General features: G+C 41.7%; 1 protein-coding gene across 8 annotated transcripts in view; it reads right to left on the reverse strand.

Annotated features, from left to right (window-relative positions):
* The window catches only part of CXXC5 (CXXC finger protein 5), a 109,944-nt gene that overhangs the window by 13,167 nt on the left and 76,047 nt on the right, over positions 1–20,730 (reverse strand). For 6 of the 8 annotated variants that reach the window (XM_032219946.1, XM_032219940.1, XM_032219941.1 and 3 more), the window contains one exon: positions 14,140–15,106. In XM_032219946.1, coding sequence (XP_032075837.1) covers positions 14,140–14,919 — 780 coding nt within the window. In that variant the 5' untranslated portion in view covers positions 14,920–15,106. Of the gene's footprint in view, positions 1–2,879; positions 2,961–14,139; positions 15,107–15,784; positions 15,852–20,730 lie in introns of those variants that run through there. The other 2 variants (XR_004255636.1, XM_032219947.1) reach the window with 2 other exon arrangements.

Consider the following 20,730-nt stretch of genomic DNA (forward strand, 5'->3'; position numbering starts at 1 on the left):
TCTGTACTGTATTTCACCTCAATTGTACAAAAGGGTGCAAGTTCTTTCCACACAGAGCTATTATACTGAAAGAAGGAACAATTCAGGAAAAACAAAGCCTGAGTAAAGAGCTGGATACAGAAATAAATCTGCCTTGTAAGATAAAACCAAAATTACTTTCAAAGAATTCTGGGCCTTCTGAATCTTTCTCAGACAAATATGATAACCACAACTGGATGTTATCATACTTGCTGCATATATAATTTTGCATTGTCCACTGGCTCCGTTTGATCCTACAAACCACAGAAACTAGTATTTGGAGTTTCTAGAAAAGTAAGCATTTCAGTGTCTTCTTTTACATTATCTTTCTACCTGTGGCTAAATTAATGATTCACGGGGAACTAGATATATGTTGCATATTTGTAACTTATTGTAGAATTGCAGAGTTCAGCATTTTCTTTGCATGTTTTTATTTGTCTAACAGCAGAATCAGCATAGGATAATAGCACCTTGAGTACTCCCTAAATAGAAAATCAGGGCATACAATAAACAATAATATTGCTGGGAAAGTTTTAGTGATTTCTCAGTCAAAGACCTAGGTTACATTTTATACATTTTGATCAAAAGTAAAGATTTTAGAAAAATGTTTTCTCTAATAGTCAATACGGATTTCATCTAATGAGACATGCTAATAGGTTTAGCATAGTTAATACACATATTATATGTATATAGAACTATGTGTATGTGATTTGTTGTGTTCCCCATCTCAAAAATAGGAATTGGCTCCAAAGGTAGAAATTTGAAAATGAAAGCAGTCTAGTTTGAGGAAGTAGATAAACAATTTTGCTAAATCAATTTGGAGTAGACATGAAAAAGCTTCAAAGCAGAGAAACAAGACTATCTGGATTGAAATATTTATTCATACTACATTAATATATACTAATCTCCTGATATTAATTGAGGTTCTATCTGATCTTTATAAAGTTCATATATTTATTGCAATATTAAGAGTTTGCTAGTTTGTAACTATACAGTCTTCTAATCTTTGCATGAAATTAATTATATTTTTCTTGAACATTCTATAGATTTATCATTGTGATACAGTCTATTAATTAAGAATTACAAAGAGGCAATCCTTCCTCTCCCTAGATTAAAAAAAATGTAAGTATAGATTAAAATAATTTCTGAAGACCCACAAACACTTTTTTACATATTTCTATAACATTAGCTTCCAGTTTCTTTAAAAGAGTGTTTATTTTGCCAATTATAGAACAGAATCAGATATCTCATTCAATAACAGGTAAAGATTTTTTTTAGTAAATAAAGAGCAAATCATTAATTAATTTTAAACAGCTGCATCTGTACAATTCAGTCATTCTATTTATTTCTTAATGGTGTGAGCATATTATGAATAAAACTCTTCATATTTGAGCCACTTCAAATTCGCAAAGTTTTTTTTAAACTATTCAAATTTGAAATGCCCTTTTTGAAAGAATTGATTACTTAGGAAATGTTTTATGCCTAAATCAGTGTTTTGATATTAAAACAAAGTGATTTTGAACTCACAGCAAAGCTTTGATAGGCATTTTGAGCTTTGGTAAGTATATTTCAAATGTAAAGCAATTGTCAAATAATTGAAATTTGAAATGTTTTGTATATTACTGATCCATACTGGAATTTTCTTTCCAGTGTTTTCCTTCACTTGATGCATTGTACCAGAGTTTACACTCCACCCTCTACATCTTTTTAAAAGTCCTTGGATCATGTATACAATCCCTCCAAGTTGAAATTTAGAACTGCAGAAATACGCTGCCTCAACACACTTAGAATTTGTTTTAAGCAGACTCTTAATAAGATTAGTTAGGAAAGAACAGAGGTTCTAAATTTCCGCAGGACGTGTATGCAATGTTTGGCCTGTTTTAGGCAGAGAAATACCATTTTCTGCATTTCTCGCTAACAAATTATGAATCAAAATACCGGTAGTCCTCGACTTACAACAGTTTATTTAGTGACTGTTCAAAGTTACAACAGCACTGAAACGCAAGACTTATGACCACTTTTCATACTTAAAACCACTGCAGCACCCCCACGGTCACATGATCAAAATTTAGACACTTGTCAACTGACTAATATTTATAGCAATAGCAATAGCAGTAGACTTATATACCGCTTCATAGGGCTTTCAGCCCTCTCTAAGCGGTTTACAGAGAGTCAGCATATTGCCCCCAACAATCTGGGTCCTCATTTTACCCACCTCGGAAGGATGGAAGGCTGAGTCAACCCTGAGCCGGTGAGATTTGAACCGCTGAACTGCTGATCTAGCAGTAGCCTGCAGTGCTGCATTTAACCACTGCGCCACCTTGGCTCTATGACGATTGCAATGTCCCAAAGTCATGTCATCCCCCTTTGCAACCTTCTGACAAGCAGAGTCAATGGGGAAGCCAGATTCAATTAACCATGTTACTAACTTAATAACTGCAGTGATTCACATTAGCAATAGCAATAGCAATAGCAGTAGACTTATATACCGCTTCATAGGCCTTTCAGGCCTCTCTAAGCGGTTTACAGAGAGTCAGCATATTGCCCCCAACAATCTGGGTCCTCATTTTACCCACCTCGGAAGGATGGAAGGCTGAGTCAACCCTGAGCCGGTGAGATTTGAACCGCTGACCTGCTGATCTAGCAGTAGCCTGCAGTGCTGCATTTAACCACTGCGCCACCTTGGCTCTTAACAACATTAACAACATTAACAACTGTGGCAAGAAAGGTGATAAAATGGGGCAAAACTCATTTAACAAATGTCTCATTTAGCAACATAAATTTTGGTCTCAGTTGTGGTCGTAAGTCAAGGACTACCTGTAAGAAGTCCTAGGATGGGAGTGAAGTGAAGAAATCCTTACTGTGAGATGATGACAGCTCTTGCAAATCAGAAGTCAGGCAGCTCTGAACAATCAGGGACCACAATCCACTGACTCTGTGTCCTGTATTAATTAGACAGAGGAAGGACCTATTGGATTTTCTACTCAGTATGGATGCTTTAAAAAAATCTGATTTAAATACAACCAAAGAAATTGTCTTGATATGGTGGATACAAAGGCATACTGGGAAATAATTACAGAAACTGACCATTGATTTAATGTATAAAGTATATGTATGAATACATACCTGCACCATGAAATATAACAAAAAGAAACAGGATCAAATAAGACATAGACAAATCTGGCAACTGAAGGAAGCTGTCTGTCAAAACTGACTTGGCTTCACCATTACTTGTATCTGATTTCAGCTCACAGTTTGCCAAACAGAAATGGAAGGAGAGTTGGTAAATTCCTAGGGAGGGGGAGGTCTAAGGAATTTAGGAGCACCTTCTACTGCCGGAGAAGAGATACCCATCAAGGTCAGGTTCCAGTCTGTTCAAACAGCGCAGACTATTTTCCCAAAACAAAAGCACTGCGTGTAACTGGTTTTACCTATGCAGGTTTTCGCGGGAAAACCTCAGAACTGACTTTGCTTCTGCTGTACCTAGATGGATTTCAATAAAGTCTTACTCTTGCTGAACTAATTGGACCAGGACCTTCTTTTTTTAGAATGTGCCAACTGAGATGGTTCACACTGTTGATCCACATACTATCTCCATTACCTACTGTATTGTATTCTAATATACTGTACTTCTTTTCAATCTTTATCTCTAGGAGCCCACGATCAAACTCAAGGCTTTGTGGGCAATTTTTCTACTGAGTTATAAACTCCATAGAAAGACTCATCTTCATGATAAAAGGTAAGATTAAGGTCCTTAAGAGACTACATTATGATTCTCTCGTTTATCTGGTTTGATAAATATAGGAATATCCATATGGTTTTCCTACTGACTCTTTCCTTTTTATCCAAATGTTATCCACCCCGTAACCCACAAGAAATATTTTTGAAGCACTTTTGCAACTTCTTGTGGTGAAACCTGTTTGCCATATTATTATACTTTCACACAAAGCAGAAAGCTAGCTTCCATGTTGCCTATTGTTGTCTTCATTCTTCATTGTCCTGGTGATTCGTTTCCCATTCTTACAAAAAAGTTTGGTTTGGTTTTGGTTTGGTTTTATTGGGATTTATATGCCGCCCTTTTCCCTGAGGGGACTCAGGACGGCTTACAACCACAGGGGAGGGGAAGTGCAAGGTCAAAACAAAACACTTTGTGAACAAAAGAAAAATAATAAAACACAACTTTCATTCAGCAATCAAACACTCGGGCGGGTAATTGGAAGCCTATCCCCAGGCCTGTTGGGAGAGCCAGATCTTGAGGGCTGCGCGGAAGGTCTGGATCGTGGTGAGGGTGCGGATCTCCATGGGGAGCTCGTTCCATAGGGTCGGGGCAGCAACAGAAAAGGCCCTCCTCCGTGTGGTCGCCAGTCGACATTGACTGGCAGATGGAATTCGGAGGAGGCCCAGTCTGTGCGATCTGATTGGTCGATTTAGGGAGGTAATCGGCAGAAGGCGGTCTCTCAAGTACCCAGATCCACTACCATGGAGTGCTTTAAAGATGGTCATCAGTATCCTGAAGCGCACCCGGAGACCAACAGGTAGCCAGTGCAGCTCGCGGAGGGCAGGTGTAACGTGGGCGAACCGAGGTGCGCCCACTATCACTCGCGCGGCTGCATTTTGGACTAGCTGTAGTCGCCGGATGCACTTCAGGGGCAACCCCATGTAGAGCCCATTGCAGTATTCCAGTCTAGAGATCACAAGGGCTCGAGTGACTGTTGTGAGAGCCCCCCGATCTAGGTAGGGCCGCAACTGGCGGACCAGGCGAACCTGGGCAAATGCCCCCCTGGTCACAGCTGACAGCTGGTGGTCAAAAGTCAGCTGTGGATCCAGGAGGACTCCTAAGTTGCGGACCCTATCTGAGGGGTATAAAATTTGACCCCCCAGCCTAAGCGTTGGTGTATTAGCCAAATTATTGGGGGGGAAACACAACAGCCACTCGGTCTTATCCGGGTTGAGCACCAGTTTGTTAGCACTCATCCAGTTCTTAACGGCCTCCAGACCCTGGTTCATCACGTCCACCGCTTCATTGAGTTGGCACGGGGCGGACAGATACAATTGCGTATCGTCCGCATATTGATGGTATTTTATCCCGTGCCTCCGAATGATCTCGCCCAGCGGTTTCATGTATATGTTAAATAGTAGGGGGGATAAGACCGAACCCTGAGGTACTCCACATGTTAGGGGCCTCAGGGACGATCTCTGCCCCCCGACTAACACCGACTGCGACCTGTCCGAGAGGTAGGAGGAGAACCACCGCAGAACAGTGCCTCCCACTCCCACCTCCCGCAGTCGTCGCAGAAGGATACCATGGTCGATGGTATCGAAAGCCGCTGAGAGGTCAAGGAGAACCAGGATGGACGCATAGCCTCCATCTCTGGCCCTCCAGAGATCATCGGTCAATGCGACCAAAGCGGTTTCTGTGCTGTAACCAGGTCTGAAGCCGGACTGGAAGGGGTCAAGATAGCTAGCTTCCTCCAAGGCCCGTCGAAGCTGAAAGGCCACCACCTTCTCAACAACCTTCCCGATAAAGGGAAGGTTGGAGACAGGACGAAAGTTGTTTAAGATGGCTGGATCTAACGATGGTTTCTTTAGGAGGGGTCTCACCACCGCCGATTTAAATACGGCGGGGAAGTGCCCCTCCCGAAGGGAGGCGGTGACAACCGCCTGGATCCAGCCATGTGTCACCTCCCTGCTGTTGGCCACCAGCCAGGAGGGACACGGGTCCAGAATACAAGTGGAGGCACTTACAGCTCGGATGGCCTTGTCCACATCCCCAGAGGCAACTTCCTGGAACTCAACCCAGAACTGGTGTGGCAAATAATCCTCCTGTGTCTCAGCTGGATCTACTGCGGTGGAGTCCAAGTCCGATCGAAACCGAGCTACTTTGTCCGCCAAGAATTGAGCATAATCCTCAGCCCTACCCTGCAAGGGGTCTCCCGCATCCCTCCTATTAAGGAGGGAGCGGGTTATCCTGAACAGGGCGGCTGGGCGTGACTCGGCGGACGCAACCAAGGAAGAAATATATGATCTTTTTGCAATTCTTAATGCTCGGACATAGTCCTTGGTGCAGGTAGTTAAGAGTGCTCGGTTTGCCTCGGACCTATCGGACCTCCACTGGTGCTCTAGGCATCTCCTCCGGCGTTTCTTCTCCCGGAGTTCCTCGGTAAACCAGGGAGCTCTCCGGGATCCACTGACCCGGAGGGGCCGTAGTGGCGCAATCCGGTCGAGAGACTCCGACGCCGCCGAGTACCAGGCGGCAGCCAGAGTCTCCGCCGAACTGTGGGCGAGGGTATCAGGAATAACCCCAAGCTCCGTCTGGAACCTCAAAGGGTCCATAAGTCGCCTGGGGCGGAACCACCTGGTCGGTTCCTCCTCCCTACGGTGGGGGTTTGGCCTCCGGAAGTCAAGCCTCAGTAGGCAATGGTCTGACCACGACAGGGGTATGATCTCATTACCCCTCAGACCAAGATCACACATCCACTGCTCCGAGAGAAATACGAGGTCGAGCATGTGACCCGCTGCATGGGTTGGACCCCGAATTACTTGGGTCAAGCCCATGGCTGTCATGGAAGCCATGAACTCCTGCGCCCCATCAGAGCGTTCACCGAGCGATGGCAAGTTGAAATCCCCCAGAACTATAAGCCTGGGGAACTCAACTGCCAGCTCGGCTACTGACTCGAGGAGCGAGGGGAGGGATGCTGTAACGCAGTTGGGAGGCAGGTACGTTAGCAGCAAACCCACTTGACCCTTGAGGTCCAACTTTATCAGCAGAGACTCACACCCGACAAGCTCCGGAGCAGGGACCCTACGAGGTAACAGAGACTCCCGGATTACAATAGCCACACCGCCACCCCTTCCCTGGGCTCTCGGCTGATGAAGCACCTGAAATCCCTCTGGGCACATCTCTACAAGGGGGACTCCTCCTTCTGTGCCCAGCCAGGTTTCAGTAATACATGCCAGGTCTGCCCTCTCGTCAACAATTAAGTCCCGGACGAGGGGAGCTTTGTGAACAACAGACCTGGCATTTAGCGACAACAGCCTGAGACCAGGGTCCTGACTACTCGCGCCATCTGGTCTTGGAGTGGGACTCCTAGGGCCGGAAGGAGGGATCTCTGTAATGTAGCGAACCCTCCTTCCCCGGTAATGGCCAGCCCTAAGGTCCCCGCCGTATCTGCCTCTCCCTGTCACGACCGCTATGCTCCGACCCACTCCCATGTCCATGGTCCCCCCAACCACCCCAGTTCCTCCCGCCTTCCCCAGCAGGTCCTCCGAGTCAAGCATTCTCATTTATCCACTCTAACAAATCCCACGTAAAAATTTAAAACATATAAAATACAAAGGTAACAATTACTAAAAGTGGGCCATTCATTCAATTCCAAGCAACTCCCATACACTCAACATTCTATTTAAAATTGCGCAGTTATAATATATAATAATATGGAAACAGTGGAGGAAGCGATGGTCTGCTCCCCTCCCTTCTTATGTCCTGGGGAGATGTCCTTAGCCACCAAGTCAAAAGTACGTAGTATATAAGGTGGCTGTAGACAAACAAGATTGAGTATAGAGCTCCAGAGTTCGTAGACGGCTCCCATATAGTCTTGCCCCACTGGTGGAGGTTAGCGGGCTGTATATTCGAAAGTCTCTTTCTCAAAGATATATAAAGGCCCCAGTGTAGGAGGCCAGAGTTCGAGGCTAACTTGCACCGCTCTTGCAAATGGAAGGAAAATTGCTGGTATTTTCGGGGCTCAGTCCTTGTCCCTGCTGTCGCCATCCTCTATTGCTCCTTGCCAGTTGGCCACAGTCCTACTCCTCTTAATAATTAAGTGAGCAGGGAGCAAGGTCCGGAGGGGGCTACAACGATAATAAATAGCAAAACAGCAGGTGATAAATAATAAATTAGGTAATAGATAGTAAAGTGAGCAGAGATAGATCCGAGGGGGGGTGGGGCGTCTAGGGTGGTAGCAAGCACGACCATTCAATCTGTAGATTCAGTGTAGCCTCCAACAGCTTCCGACAGCCCCCTTCTTTAAAGTAAACTAAGTTGAAAAGTTCACCCCTCTTAGCTCACTAGTCACCAAGACTCACAGACACAGTCACCACCACTCAGCTCCAGCATAGTCAGCAAGCTGGCCGGAAAGGAGGATGTAAGAATGTAATACTGTGAGTCAGCTGTTTGGCGCCGCCATTTCCTCCATGCTTTCCTCCACGCTTTTCTTCTAAGCTCAGCAGCCGCTGTTCCGCTGCTCTGGATGACTGATAGGACCAGGGGCCAGCAGGTAATCGGCCAGGGGGGCTCACCAGCAGCACCAGGGGCTTCCGAAAAAGACCAGAGATGGTAAGGTGGTAGGGGAGGCTCCGAACGCCCGCGCGCCGCTCTCACCGCTTTTCACAAGGAAAAGAATGCCTACAAAAATCCAAATCGGCAACAGTTCTACGTTTCCGTTGAGAAGGCATGAAAGATTCTGAAGGGACTAGGAGACAGAAGAAGCACTGTCCTTTTTTTAGGAGATGTTTAGGAGCCTCAAAAATCCCCAGCTATATACAGATTATTAGGCTAGATTTCATTGATATTATGAAGATAGCCTGCCTATTCAATCCCACAAACAACCATGCACAGATCACCTTCCACCTCCTAGTTTATAGAAGTAAAGTGTGACATGTTAATAAAACCAGTTTGGGTCTAGCAGTTAAGGCAATGGCTAGAAATCAGGTGATTGTACGTTCTAGTTCTGCTTTAGTCATAAGAGCCAGCTGAGTAACTTTGGGCCACTCACTTGTTCAGTACAGCCCACCTCACAGGATTGTTGTTGTGTTGAAAATAGGAAAAGGATGATGTTTTAAATATGTTCACAACCTTGAATAACTTGCAAAAATAATATAGGCAGGATGCAAATAAAAAAGAAGAAAATATCTACCCCTTTATGACAGTTCCCTGTGTGCATACTGTTATCCCGAAGGGTTCCACCACAAAACCGCGGTAGAATAAAGCGCACTCGACGAAAGCGCGTACGTGACGTCATCACAGCGCGACAAAAACAGCACGCTGTGAGCGGTAAACTTAAAATTAACGCGTAAATCTAAACCTAACCCCCCCAAACCTAACCCTAAACCTAACCCTAAGCCTAACCCTAACCCTAAGCCTAACCCTTAACCTAACCCTAACCCTTAACCTAACGCTAAACCTAACGCTAACCCTTAACCTAACCCTAAACCTAACCCTAACGCTTAACGTAACCCTAAACCTAACCCTAACCCTAACCCTTAACCTAACCCTAACCCTAACCCTTACCTTTACGTGAATCGGCTTGCTTTAATTTTATTTTAATTTAATTTATTTTTAATTTTATTTGTCGCGCTGCTGATGATGTCAGGTACGCGCTTTAATCGGGCGCGCTTTAGTGGACCGCGGTTTTGACGGGTCACGATCCCGAAGTAGTATTTCTATATGTTCTACTTCTTTCAAATGTAATATTTCTATACAATTGATATATATTCAATTTATATATGATAAATTCTGTGGACAAATCATATTATTCTTGGGAGGTAACAGCAGCTTTCTAGACTTTGGAGCTCTCCAGGAGTGATAGCAGAAGTGCTATCCTACAATTTCGGTGATTCTCATTAATTATGGAAGTGATGATTCTAATGTATCCAGAGTGTACCAGGTTGGGGAAGGCGGTCTACATTATTTCTTACTCCTGGATCTAAACGTGAATGTTGTTCTTTGCTATTAAAAGTATAAAATCATGCAATTGTTAGAAGTTATTTTGGAAATAATGCCATTCCATTTTTTTTTATCCAAAGCAGGAACTGCAATGCAACACATTACTATAAAATACACAATAGCTTGCTGCCCAGACTCTGCTGAGGTATCTCCAACAAAACTAGGATCTCCAAAACAAAACAATCCTCACCAGTTAGAAGGTTCTTAGTGCTTCTTTCAATTTCATCCATTCATTATAGCCTTTTCTTTCTGGACCCAGAGAACTACTCTGATTCTTTGTTTGCATGACTGTCTTTCAAACACGAATATGTTTTAATCCACCAATGATGATATTTCTCTTAATAAATTTTAATACTGTCTGAAGAAATGAAAATGATAAAATAGCAAAACTAAATTGCTTGGATAGTAAATAAATGCCACAATTCTAATAGAATAAAGACACCTGCATTCTGGATTTTATCAAATTCTAAAATGCCTAGAAGAGAAATATCTTAGCCTAATACAAGAAGGGCAATGCGATGTTTCCTAAATCACGAGTCCACAACACTTAGACCACAGACTGCCACAAGTGAGCAAAGCCCCATCTATGTACATGCAATATCCAGGCAGTTTGGAAATTCAATTCACCCCCACCACCAGTCCATGGAAAAACCGCCCTCCACAGAACCAGTCCCTGGCACTCCAAAAGGTAGGGGGTTGCTGTCCTAGATGGAAGACAGATGGCTGGCCTCAGATGGAGAAAGGTTTAAAGGTTTAAAAGGACAGCAGTGGAACCCTGAAATGGTTTAGAACCCAATATAGCTGATACCTTAATATTCTGTCGACCTATCCTAATTAGTACAATAGAAGTACAATTCTGGATTACTAGGTTATTTTCAAAAAATAACTCTAATTAGAACAATAGGAGTAATCTGAGTGAATGAAGTATTATACCTGAATCCAGACAAGACTATTTGTACATTTAGTACTGGTTAGTTGGTAATACTCCATTTAACAACTCAGATAGCCTCCACTGGCAATAGTAATAGCAATAGCAGTTAGACTTATATACCGCTTCATAGGGCTTTCAGCCCTCTCTAAGCGGTTTACAGAGTCAGCATATCGCCCCCACAGTCTGGGTCCTCATTTCACCCACCTCGGAAGGATGGAAGGCTGAGTCAACCTTGAGCCGGTGAGATTAGAACCGCTGAACTGCAGATAACAGTCAGCTGAAGTGGCCTGCAGTACAGCACCCTAACCACTGCACCACCTCGGCAATGACTAGAGTAGTCCCAAACAGCATAACTGAAATTTCAGAGAAAGTCCATCCCAGATTGAATATCATTCACTTAGGGAGACAAACTATCTCCATCTCATGGTATTTCTATCTTATCAAGGCTGCATTTTAACATACTGGCTATCAAATGGTTTCCAGTCAGCTAAGCAAGAAACTGAAGGACCAAACTTCCAAGGACACCAAATTCCAGTAAGTAGATTTATTATTAGTTAATGACCTCCACAGCAAAAGAATTCCATAAAACTGCTATCCATCCTGCGAGCCAAATAAAATCAGGGTTTAAATTTTGGCACCTCTCCACATAATATAATAGGCTAGAAAGTACGGGCTTTGGATGCAATCTGACAATTCAGGAATCAGCAATGACCCAAATAATAAATCAAACCTGTATCATTTATATGCAACAGATTTAATTTCTAATTTGCTTTCTTGAAACAACTCATTTGAATCAAGTTCAACTCCTGATGAATTGCTGATCATATCCATGCAATTTTCTTCATAATAGCATGGAAGTGATTTGCCCTTGTCTTACCTTTTTGCAACTATACTGAAGAAGCACCAATGTTATTGCCTATCAAAATGTATGTACATTTTTAAGTAAAATGGGAGTAAACTGTTTAATTAAGGTCACTCCCCAAATTCAAATAAATTGATCTTTTAAGTCATTAATGCAGCTTGAGAAATGAACTAGTATATACACATTTTTCTTTGCTTGCAGGTTAGCGAAGTTAAATCTAAATATTACTGGATTTTTTTCACATGATGGAATTATTTATGTCTTTATTTTGCTGTGCTTATATCTCAATTATAATCCTAATCCTTATTGCCTAATCTTTATTCTTTCATTTGAGAGCTCATGTTTACTATATTGAAGCACCCGTTCTTTCAAATTACAAAGGTTTGGAACTCTATGCTTAGCCAAACATCAATGAGCTTTACTAAATCAAATTCTATTGACGTGAAAAGTTTAATAAAGGTTCCGGGCATGGACTTTCAAGACTGTCAATTACTGGACAAAGTTCAGACAGATAAACATCTGAGAGAAAATTGACACTATCCCAAGGGTTTGTTGAAATAAAATGAAAGAATGAATGTAATCTTTATAACAAGTTAACTTCCCAGAAACAAGAGTTTAGGAATATAGTATTCTAGAATATAGACATATGTGCTCATCTTAGCTCCTTATGTTTCCAAGTTATAAGAATCTTGTATAGCTGGGTAAATCAAGACCGTTGGGACATTGAAGAGATGTAATCAAAAGCAGTATTGAACTAAGTAAAGAGTACTATGCCACAATACAACCAAGGGAGGGAGGGAGGAAGTTAAGTGGCCCAGCTCTGATTCTTTGAGAACGTAACATTATGCTATATCAAGCTTCATTAGTTTGAAACTAGTATGGATTAATGGATGATCACATCTTGAAAGGGGCATGGATATAAACAACTTCCTCATAAACAGTACAAAGTGGTAAATGTTTGCATCACTTAGTAACTTCCACGAAGAGGGTAAAAACCCTACATCTTCACTTCTAGCTCAAAGAAGCATGAATACACAGTTGCACCACCTAAGCTACAAACTCTAAATGCAAATAGAGAGTCTTTGACTTACAATAATTTCTTTAGTGACAATGGCACTGAAACAAGTGATTCCTGACAGTTTTTCACACTTACAACTGAAGTAGGACGTAAAGTGAGATTTGGACATTAAGAGTGAACATATGGGGTCAGGCTGGATAGCCTCTTGGGGTACCTTTCATCTTGTTATTATAAAGTAAAAGATGGGAGTTTGAAGATTGTGGAAGAACAGGAAGCGTGAATGCCAAAGCCACAAAGTTCAGCTAAAGTTCTTACAAAGCCACATAGCCATTATGAGACTAAGCGCTCCATGCTCGAATACCTGCGGCCCAAACCAAAGGGGAAGCAAGACAGTATCTGCTTATAAGGCTTCTTTCCTCAAGGTAACCAATAAGAAATGAGTTAAGTATTTCCATGTTGTGCTGCTTTTGACAAAGTATAAGAATGTGTGCTTCCATTAGAAGAGTTGTTAAGAAGTTACATGCTTGCTTTGACTAGCTTTTCTGAACCTGGCTGCCAAATAAACTTATCCTCGATCCTGAAACATCTAGGTCCTGTTATTTTCTGCAACACAACCATTAGCAGCACCACAATGACCATATTACCAAAAAGTGGATGCTTGGCAACCGACTCATATTTATGACAGTATCCCGGGGTCGTGTGATCACATTTAGCGACCTTCTGACAAACAAAATCAATGGCGAAGCCAAATTCACTTAGCCATGTTGTTAACATAACAACTGTAATGATTCATTTAACAATTGTGACAAGAAAGGTAAAATGAGCAAAACACACTTAACTGTCTTGCTTAGCAACATAAATTTTGGGTTCAATTGTTGTCATAAGTATCCCTCCAGCTGTAAAAGTAATAAGCTATACCTATACCTTCTTCTACCCTTGGCCCTTCTTCTAATACGGTGTTTCTCAACCTTGGCGACTTTAAGTCCTGTGGACTTCAACTCCCAGAATACCCCAGCCAGCTGTGCTGGCTGGGGGATTTGGAAAGTTGAAGTCCACAGGCCTTAAAGTCGCCCAAGGTTGAGAAACACTGTTCTAATATAAGCTTACCTTACACCATTGCTGAAATATTTAAATCAAAATAACACATGTAAAAATATTGTGAACACTCAAAAGCACTATACTATTAAACAAGAAATTTATCCTGGGATGACACAATAGATCCTCTTTCTTTAATGTACAGGAATTTCTCCCACTTATTATCTTTCCTTGGAGAAATACTCAGCAATCTGAACCCAGGGAAGCAGTCTGGGATGAAGGAGTCAATGACTGCCACATCAGCTTTCTTAACTTGCTATAAGGTTCTAGCTCATTGTATCTCATGAAGGAAACTAATGCAAAACACCCTCTCTTTTAAGTATTATTATTAACCGTGTCTGTCTTTATCTGTGAAAAGCCTGGGCTGTATAAAATATAAAGGTATAAATCATTACTGGATTCAAACTTCTGACTTTTCCACATCCAGTCCTCATTTGATTCCACAAAGGACAGTTGAGAGGGAATTATTAAGCTGTCTCAGCAAAGGCAATTACCTCCAGTGCAGCAGAAGGCTTCTTTTTAAGTTCTTCACATTTTCGGAATTTGCAAATCTGATGTCCAGTTTTACGGTTCCTACAACTGCTGCACTGCTCACAGTTTATCCGTCTTCTGCAAGGGGGACACATGCCGCATCGTTTTCGTTTCTTTTTCCCTGAATTGATGGCAGACGCCAATTCATTCTGCATTGGGTACTCTGCTAAGCCAGCCATATGGAGTGCACTTTCTGCCAAAAATACACCAGCAGGGGTCATAATGAAAAGGCCAGGGTTGATGGGGAAAGCCCCCAGGTAAGGGAAATCAGATGGGTTGTTCATTGTTTCAGCAGTTGAGACAGCTTCTATGTCTGAGATGCCCGTCCCATGGTCATTAGGCAGAGGGATGTGCTCCTGGACAACTCTTTTGAGCAACTCTGTAGACTGAGCAAACTGTTGCAAGATGTTCTGTCCTTCCAAAGAAATATCTGATTTGCTCAACATGTCAGAGATGGTTTTGTGCTTTGAGGTAGAATTGCTTTTTTCCACGATTGCCTCACTGCTGTTGGCCATGGGGGCACATTTCTCTGAATGTTCACTTAATGAGCTGCCGCTACCAAAAGCAGAGTAATGGGACAGTGGCCGAGACTTCTTAAGACTTTTGTTCAAAGGTTCACTAATTATCCCACTTTTGTTCCTTCTTTCCAAATTGATCGAGGGCTGAGAATCACCAGAATTGTTGCTCTTTTCCAACAAGCCTGGCTTGATACCAGCATCTTGATGGGCGTCAGGATTAGACATCTTTCTCTCTCGCTTTTTTAAACAGAAGGACCAGACAAAGCAACCAGCTCACTTACTGTAGAAAATAATCAATCACAATAGTAAGAGCAGTAATCACAAAAAAAAATGGAAGAAGCAAGATCTGTCCTCAGTGTAATTTCACAGTCATTACAACATCTCCTGCAGGTTTCATATATCACACGTAGCTCTGAAAGTAAAGAGGAAAAAAACAGAGAACAGAGAGGAGAGACGTTAGCAAACTGCTAAGAGTTAGAAACTGCTAAAACAAGTAGCGTCTGTATTAGTGTTAAAATTTCCCTTATAATAAAGTTAGGACGCATCACATAGTCAGAGCAGGTATTTCCATGTGATTTGTATCATTAACCTAGATTTTACAGACCTTCGTTGGATGACTTACCCTGTGATCTGACATTTCTTGTAAATATAGGTAGCAGACTGCAACAGTACAATACATGAGTAACAAGAAACTAATTGAACTCTTTATTTGCAAACTTCTTGGCTCTACAGCTTTCCTTCCTTTAAGGCAGTGGTTCCCAAACTTGGCAACTTTAAGACTTGTGGACTTCAACTCCCATAATTCTCCAGCCAGCTCTGCTGTTGAAGTCCACAAGTCTTAAAGTTGCCAAGTTTGGGAACCACTGCTTTAAGGGTACTCAAAAGATCATTTCTCCTACAGGCGTTGTCCTTTATGTGACCGAGCAGGATAGTTACGAATCAACCATTTCATATTAATTTAGGAAGAAGTCAGCTTCTATTATTAAAAACATAAATTCTAAATTGGGAACCAGTGCTGAATTAAACGGCAATTGTTAATTTGCTATTTATTATTGCCCATTTATTTTTAAATGATAAATAATTTTTATACCTGAGAAGGAAAGAATCTGTGTGCAAATCCAATTCCAGCATTTTACATAGGTCTGGGAAACACTCCTGCCTGGGAGCTGTTATGAGTAGACAAGTTAGTTGAACAAGTACTCTTACTGTATTAGACATGTTGTTCTACGGTAAGAGAGATGAGATATCTTATTTATTCAAAAAAAACAAAGCTAGAATGAAAATGTATAGTTGGCAAGAATGTAATCTTAAGGTACTGGAAGAATATGCCAGAATGAATGAAAGCTCAATGCATGTAAAAGTTCCTAATAACATAGATATTCTCTACTTCTAAATATAAATGTCACAAAAAACTTGAGTTTTTCACTCTCAAACAAAAGTGTGTGAAACCTCAGATAGTTGGTTTTCAGGCTGCAGCATTGAATCTATGAAGGAGAAAATACACAACAATGTTTCAGATTTTCATAATGTCCAGTTTATGTCTTTGAATAGGAAATCAGACTTGCAGTTAAGACATTCATTCACATGAAAGGCAGCAATGAGTTTGCAAGAAAGATGCAAGACAAAAGAGATCTTTTCAGAGGCTATAATAATGGGAAAAGAATTCAGCAAAGGTTAAAGCAAAAAAGGCCAACTAACCCAGTGAAAACTTCAATACATCTTAGATCTCAATCTGAGTCAGCTTTATTTCTATTATATGCAAATAAACCATACTATGAAGTCACAAATAGAAACTGTGCAAAAAGTCTCTTGAAACTTAATTTATCTTTCTAGCTACTTGACAAATCACTTCCAGTCTGAAGTGATAACTGAGATAATGCAATTTCAAAGGTAAAATTCAGTCATTTGACTCATGGATAAGGCCTGCTTTCTTTAATTTCTCCTCAGAGGGCCCTAAAGCATTTGTAAACGGTAAAAGGTTTGCTGAATTTTTGAATGGGACTGAAAGTAAAGCATAAATATTCTGTAACAGGAAATCTCATAGCCAAGGCACAATGGCAGTCTCTCACTGTCAACCACAGTAATACAGAGAAAAGAACTTTTTACTTTATTTAACTGTGACATTGTCACATTGTGAAAAGGAATAGTCACAAATCCAAAAGTGAAACATAGAGATGTCAGTTTTCCAATAGGTTTTCTTACTCATATTATTGTATCATCACCTGTTCTGACCCCCTCCTGCGTCCAGTAACGAAAGCCGAGACGAGCTTAACTGGAATGTACTTTAATAGCAAGAAACCAACATCTCGGTGGCTGAAAGCCAAGCAAACAAACAAATAAGGACCTTGGCAGCAACTCAGACAAACCTTGGCAGCAATCCAGCCTGCCAAGTTAGTTACAACAGTTCTCTTTAGTCAATGTGTTGACTTCTGCAAAAGGGGTGTGTGCACAAGCAGTCTTTTTTATAGTCTGGAGAGGAGCCTAATGACCACCAGCTGAGTGCAATTACCTCCTGTACTTGCGTAACTGTTCCTATTAGCTCTTCGATTCCGGGCATCCAGAAACAACTTACTGCTGGCTTCTGGATCACTCTCCCTTGTCTCCTCCCTACTGGTCCAAGGCTCTGGCACCACCTGGTGGCCAACCAGTCTCTCTGCGCCCTGCTTGTAGTCAGAACCCTGTCCAGGGTCCTCCACATCCTCCAGAGCCGACTCATAGGGCCCCTCGCTGTCGGAGTCTGGTGGCAGCTCCAACGGCTTCTGCTGGGCCACAACAATCACCATATCCATACCACTGTATGCACTGATAGTTGAGATACATTATTTCAAAAAAATGGATAAAAAATTAAATCTAGCCTATAGAACAAGCAAATGAAAAGATTTTCTATGTGGAAAAAATATTTTTACTGGCACTATAGAAACTATATTGAGAAATAAACACTAAAAAATAAAACAACTTTTGAAACTGCCAAGCTTGCTTAAATTGAAATTTTTTGATCCTGAAAAAAATGGCAAAATGCAACAAAATATATACAATCAGAATAGTTTCTACATAAAGGATCTTTCTTTCAATTTTTTTATAATGAAAGTGTTTATCCTTTTCTTTTTCTCATCTGCTAAAAGTGTGTGTGACAAGAGCAGAATATTTTCCTGATACCTTTGAAAGGAAATGTTTCTGCAAGCAAGCTTCAAATTTCAGCCTGAAATTATTAACTTGCTCTATATTTCTCCTAGCCAACAGAGCTGTTCCTTGTGATGTGTTGTTGAACTTCAGAAAAGTAGTACAAAATACTTTCTCCTTCTGCCAAGTTATATTTCAGTGTGATATAAACAATGTTTCTGCTACCAATTTTCTAACATATGCAAAAATCTCAAAAGACAGATATAATAAATGGCAAACGTAAAATTATGGCTTGGCAAGTCCAGCTTGTCAGACATGAAAGCTGGAAAACCAGGATAACAGCATCACTATCTCCCTTTCCACCGAGATTACATTTCATCTTCATTGGCACTTCATTAGAGAGAAAAAAGTATGGAGCATCCAGGAACCAACACTCATGTAATTTCAGCTTCTATTTCATAATCTAAATTGTACAAATGTGACTAACAAAGATATCAAGGTTCTCCTTTACACTGTAGCCTCAAGAATCAGGAGCCTCTAGAAAGGAGGAGTTACGTTTAACATATTGCACTGTATATTGCTATGTTTTGAAGGAATGTAACATTAATGCTGGGGAATAGCTTTCCTATCCCATTTGGTTTCTGGTGATCTGACTGTTTCTTTGGACCTGTTATATCATTTCAGGAATTGAAGTATTTTGGGAAAAAAAAAACCATGTCTGCTGGAATGGTAGAATTCTCCCATCAAAGAATCTTGTAAGTTCCAAAGCAGGGATGAGTTTCAACCAGTATGGACCAGTACGGCTGTACTGGATGGTGAAATTTAGCGTGCCTTCCCGTTCCCCTTTGGCCCCATACCAGAATGCTCCCTCCCCTCATTCCCTCTTTCTCTCGCCCTGCCCATCTTCACCATGCTGACGAAAAGTTCTCAGAAGAACCAGAAGAAGAAAGAACTGGTGAGTGGCTGGGGAGGGGGGGGGGAGGATGTTGGGGAAGAGGGAAGAGGCAGAGGGGCTGCTAGAAGAGTGTGCACAGGCTGTGGGTTTTAAAAAACGTCTGAGTGAATCCAGGAAGAGGGAAGAGGCAGAGGGGCTGGAAGATACTATAGGAACACATGCTTCCAGCCCCTCTGCTTCTTCCCTCTTCCTGGATTCACTTAGAGGTTTTTAAAACTCACAGCCTGTGCACACACAAGACGTTTTTTAAAACTCAAAGCCTGTGCATAGCATACACACTTCCAGCCCTTCTGCGTCTTCCCTCTTCCTGGATTCACTCAGACGTTTTTAAAACTCACAGCCTGTGCACATGCACATACTCTTCAACTCTTTTAAAAATGTCTGAGTGAATCCAGGAAGAGGGAAGAGGCAGAGGGGCTGGAAGTGTGTGTGTAAGGTGGTCAGTAATGTTGAAGACCAGCAAGGACAGTCATATTTCCTCTGAAAGTAGCTGTTTTATTGTTTTGTGTACTTATTTTATTCTTATTTAAATAGTAAGTGCACAAAATAATAAATTTCCTTTTTTAATATCTTCTTTTTGTAGGTCGTTCTTTGGGGCAAAGAATTCAGTGACATCGACTTGGCCATTCCCACTCAGTCACATGACTGCCAAGCTACTCCCACCCAGTCACATGACCACCAATCCACTGCCACCCGGTCACATGACCACCAAGCCACTCCCACAAAATAGGCCACACCTACAGAATAGGTTCTAAAAAAATTTGAAACCCACCACTGTTCCAAAGGTTCCCAAACAGGCACAAAGTCTTTGTGATCACAGTAAAAAACAAAAAATTACTATCAACTGATAAAGAAATTATAGTTTCTCCAAGTACTGTTTTGATGTTGTTAGTTGCAAAATCACATCCGACCCATCATGACCCCGTGGACAATGTTCCTACAGGCCTTCCTGTCCTGTACCTCTGGAATCGATTTAAGCTCACTCCTATTCCTTCAGTGACTCCATCCAGCCACCTCATTCTCTGTCGTCCCCTTCTTCTTTTGCCCTCAATCTTTCCCAGCATTAGGCTCTTCTCCAGTGAGTCCTTCCTTCTCATTAGGTGGCCAAAGTATTTGAGTTTCATCCTCAGGTTTCACTATTGTTAAGATTCCTTCAAAACAGCAATATACATTAAGAAAAAGATGCAGTTCTTAAAATGTAGGACAGTGGCTAGTAAATTTAAAGTAATTCTTACAACAGTACCAATTCATTCCTACCAAGTCATACCTATGACTTCCTCTGACCAATGGTGAATATTTTACATCCCATTCAACCCTATAGAATTAAATGGTTTTGATATATCTCAATATCTTGTGTCCAGACAAGAATATTCAAAGTTAAGTTTCAGGACAGAAATAAAGCCCTAAAGCCATCAAACAAACAATAACAAAATCAGAATTTAATTCTAGTCTTCTTTTCTCAAGTTCAACCCTCTCTTTGCCACTGTATACTTCACACAATTATTTCCAAGATTGATCTTTCCTAACACTGATATTTACTAGGTCCACAAGAAACATCTACTTCTATGAGAAACCCGGAAGCGTCACAGCGGAATGGCAGGGGAAATAGCGAGATCTGAGGGGACTCGTTAAAACCCCAGCCGGCGAACTGTCGTCAAGAGACTCTTTGGGCCAGAATCCATCTTGAAAGGACGGTGAAGAAAGAGAGGCGTTTTTGTGACTGCAAGGAACAAGGGAAGCTCCTTGGCAGGTCTGAAATAAGCTCTCTAGTCCGGCGGTGGGGGTGGCGGCAATCTTCAATGACCCACCGCTCTGAAGTCGGGGCAATCCGGATCAAGTTTAGAGCAGAAGTGGTGACCAGTTGAAGTGTGGAGACCGGGAAGAAGGCTGGCCGACCCAAGGGTAAAAAATCTTTAATTTGGAACTTAAAAATTTTTTTGGGCGATCTAAAACAGTGGCTA

This window comes from Thamnophis elegans, chromosome 6, assembly GCF_009769535.1.
Source record: "Thamnophis elegans isolate rThaEle1 chromosome 6, rThaEle1.pri, whole genome shotgun sequence".
Taxonomy (NCBI): domain Eukaryota; kingdom Metazoa; phylum Chordata; class Lepidosauria; order Squamata; family Colubridae; genus Thamnophis; species Thamnophis elegans.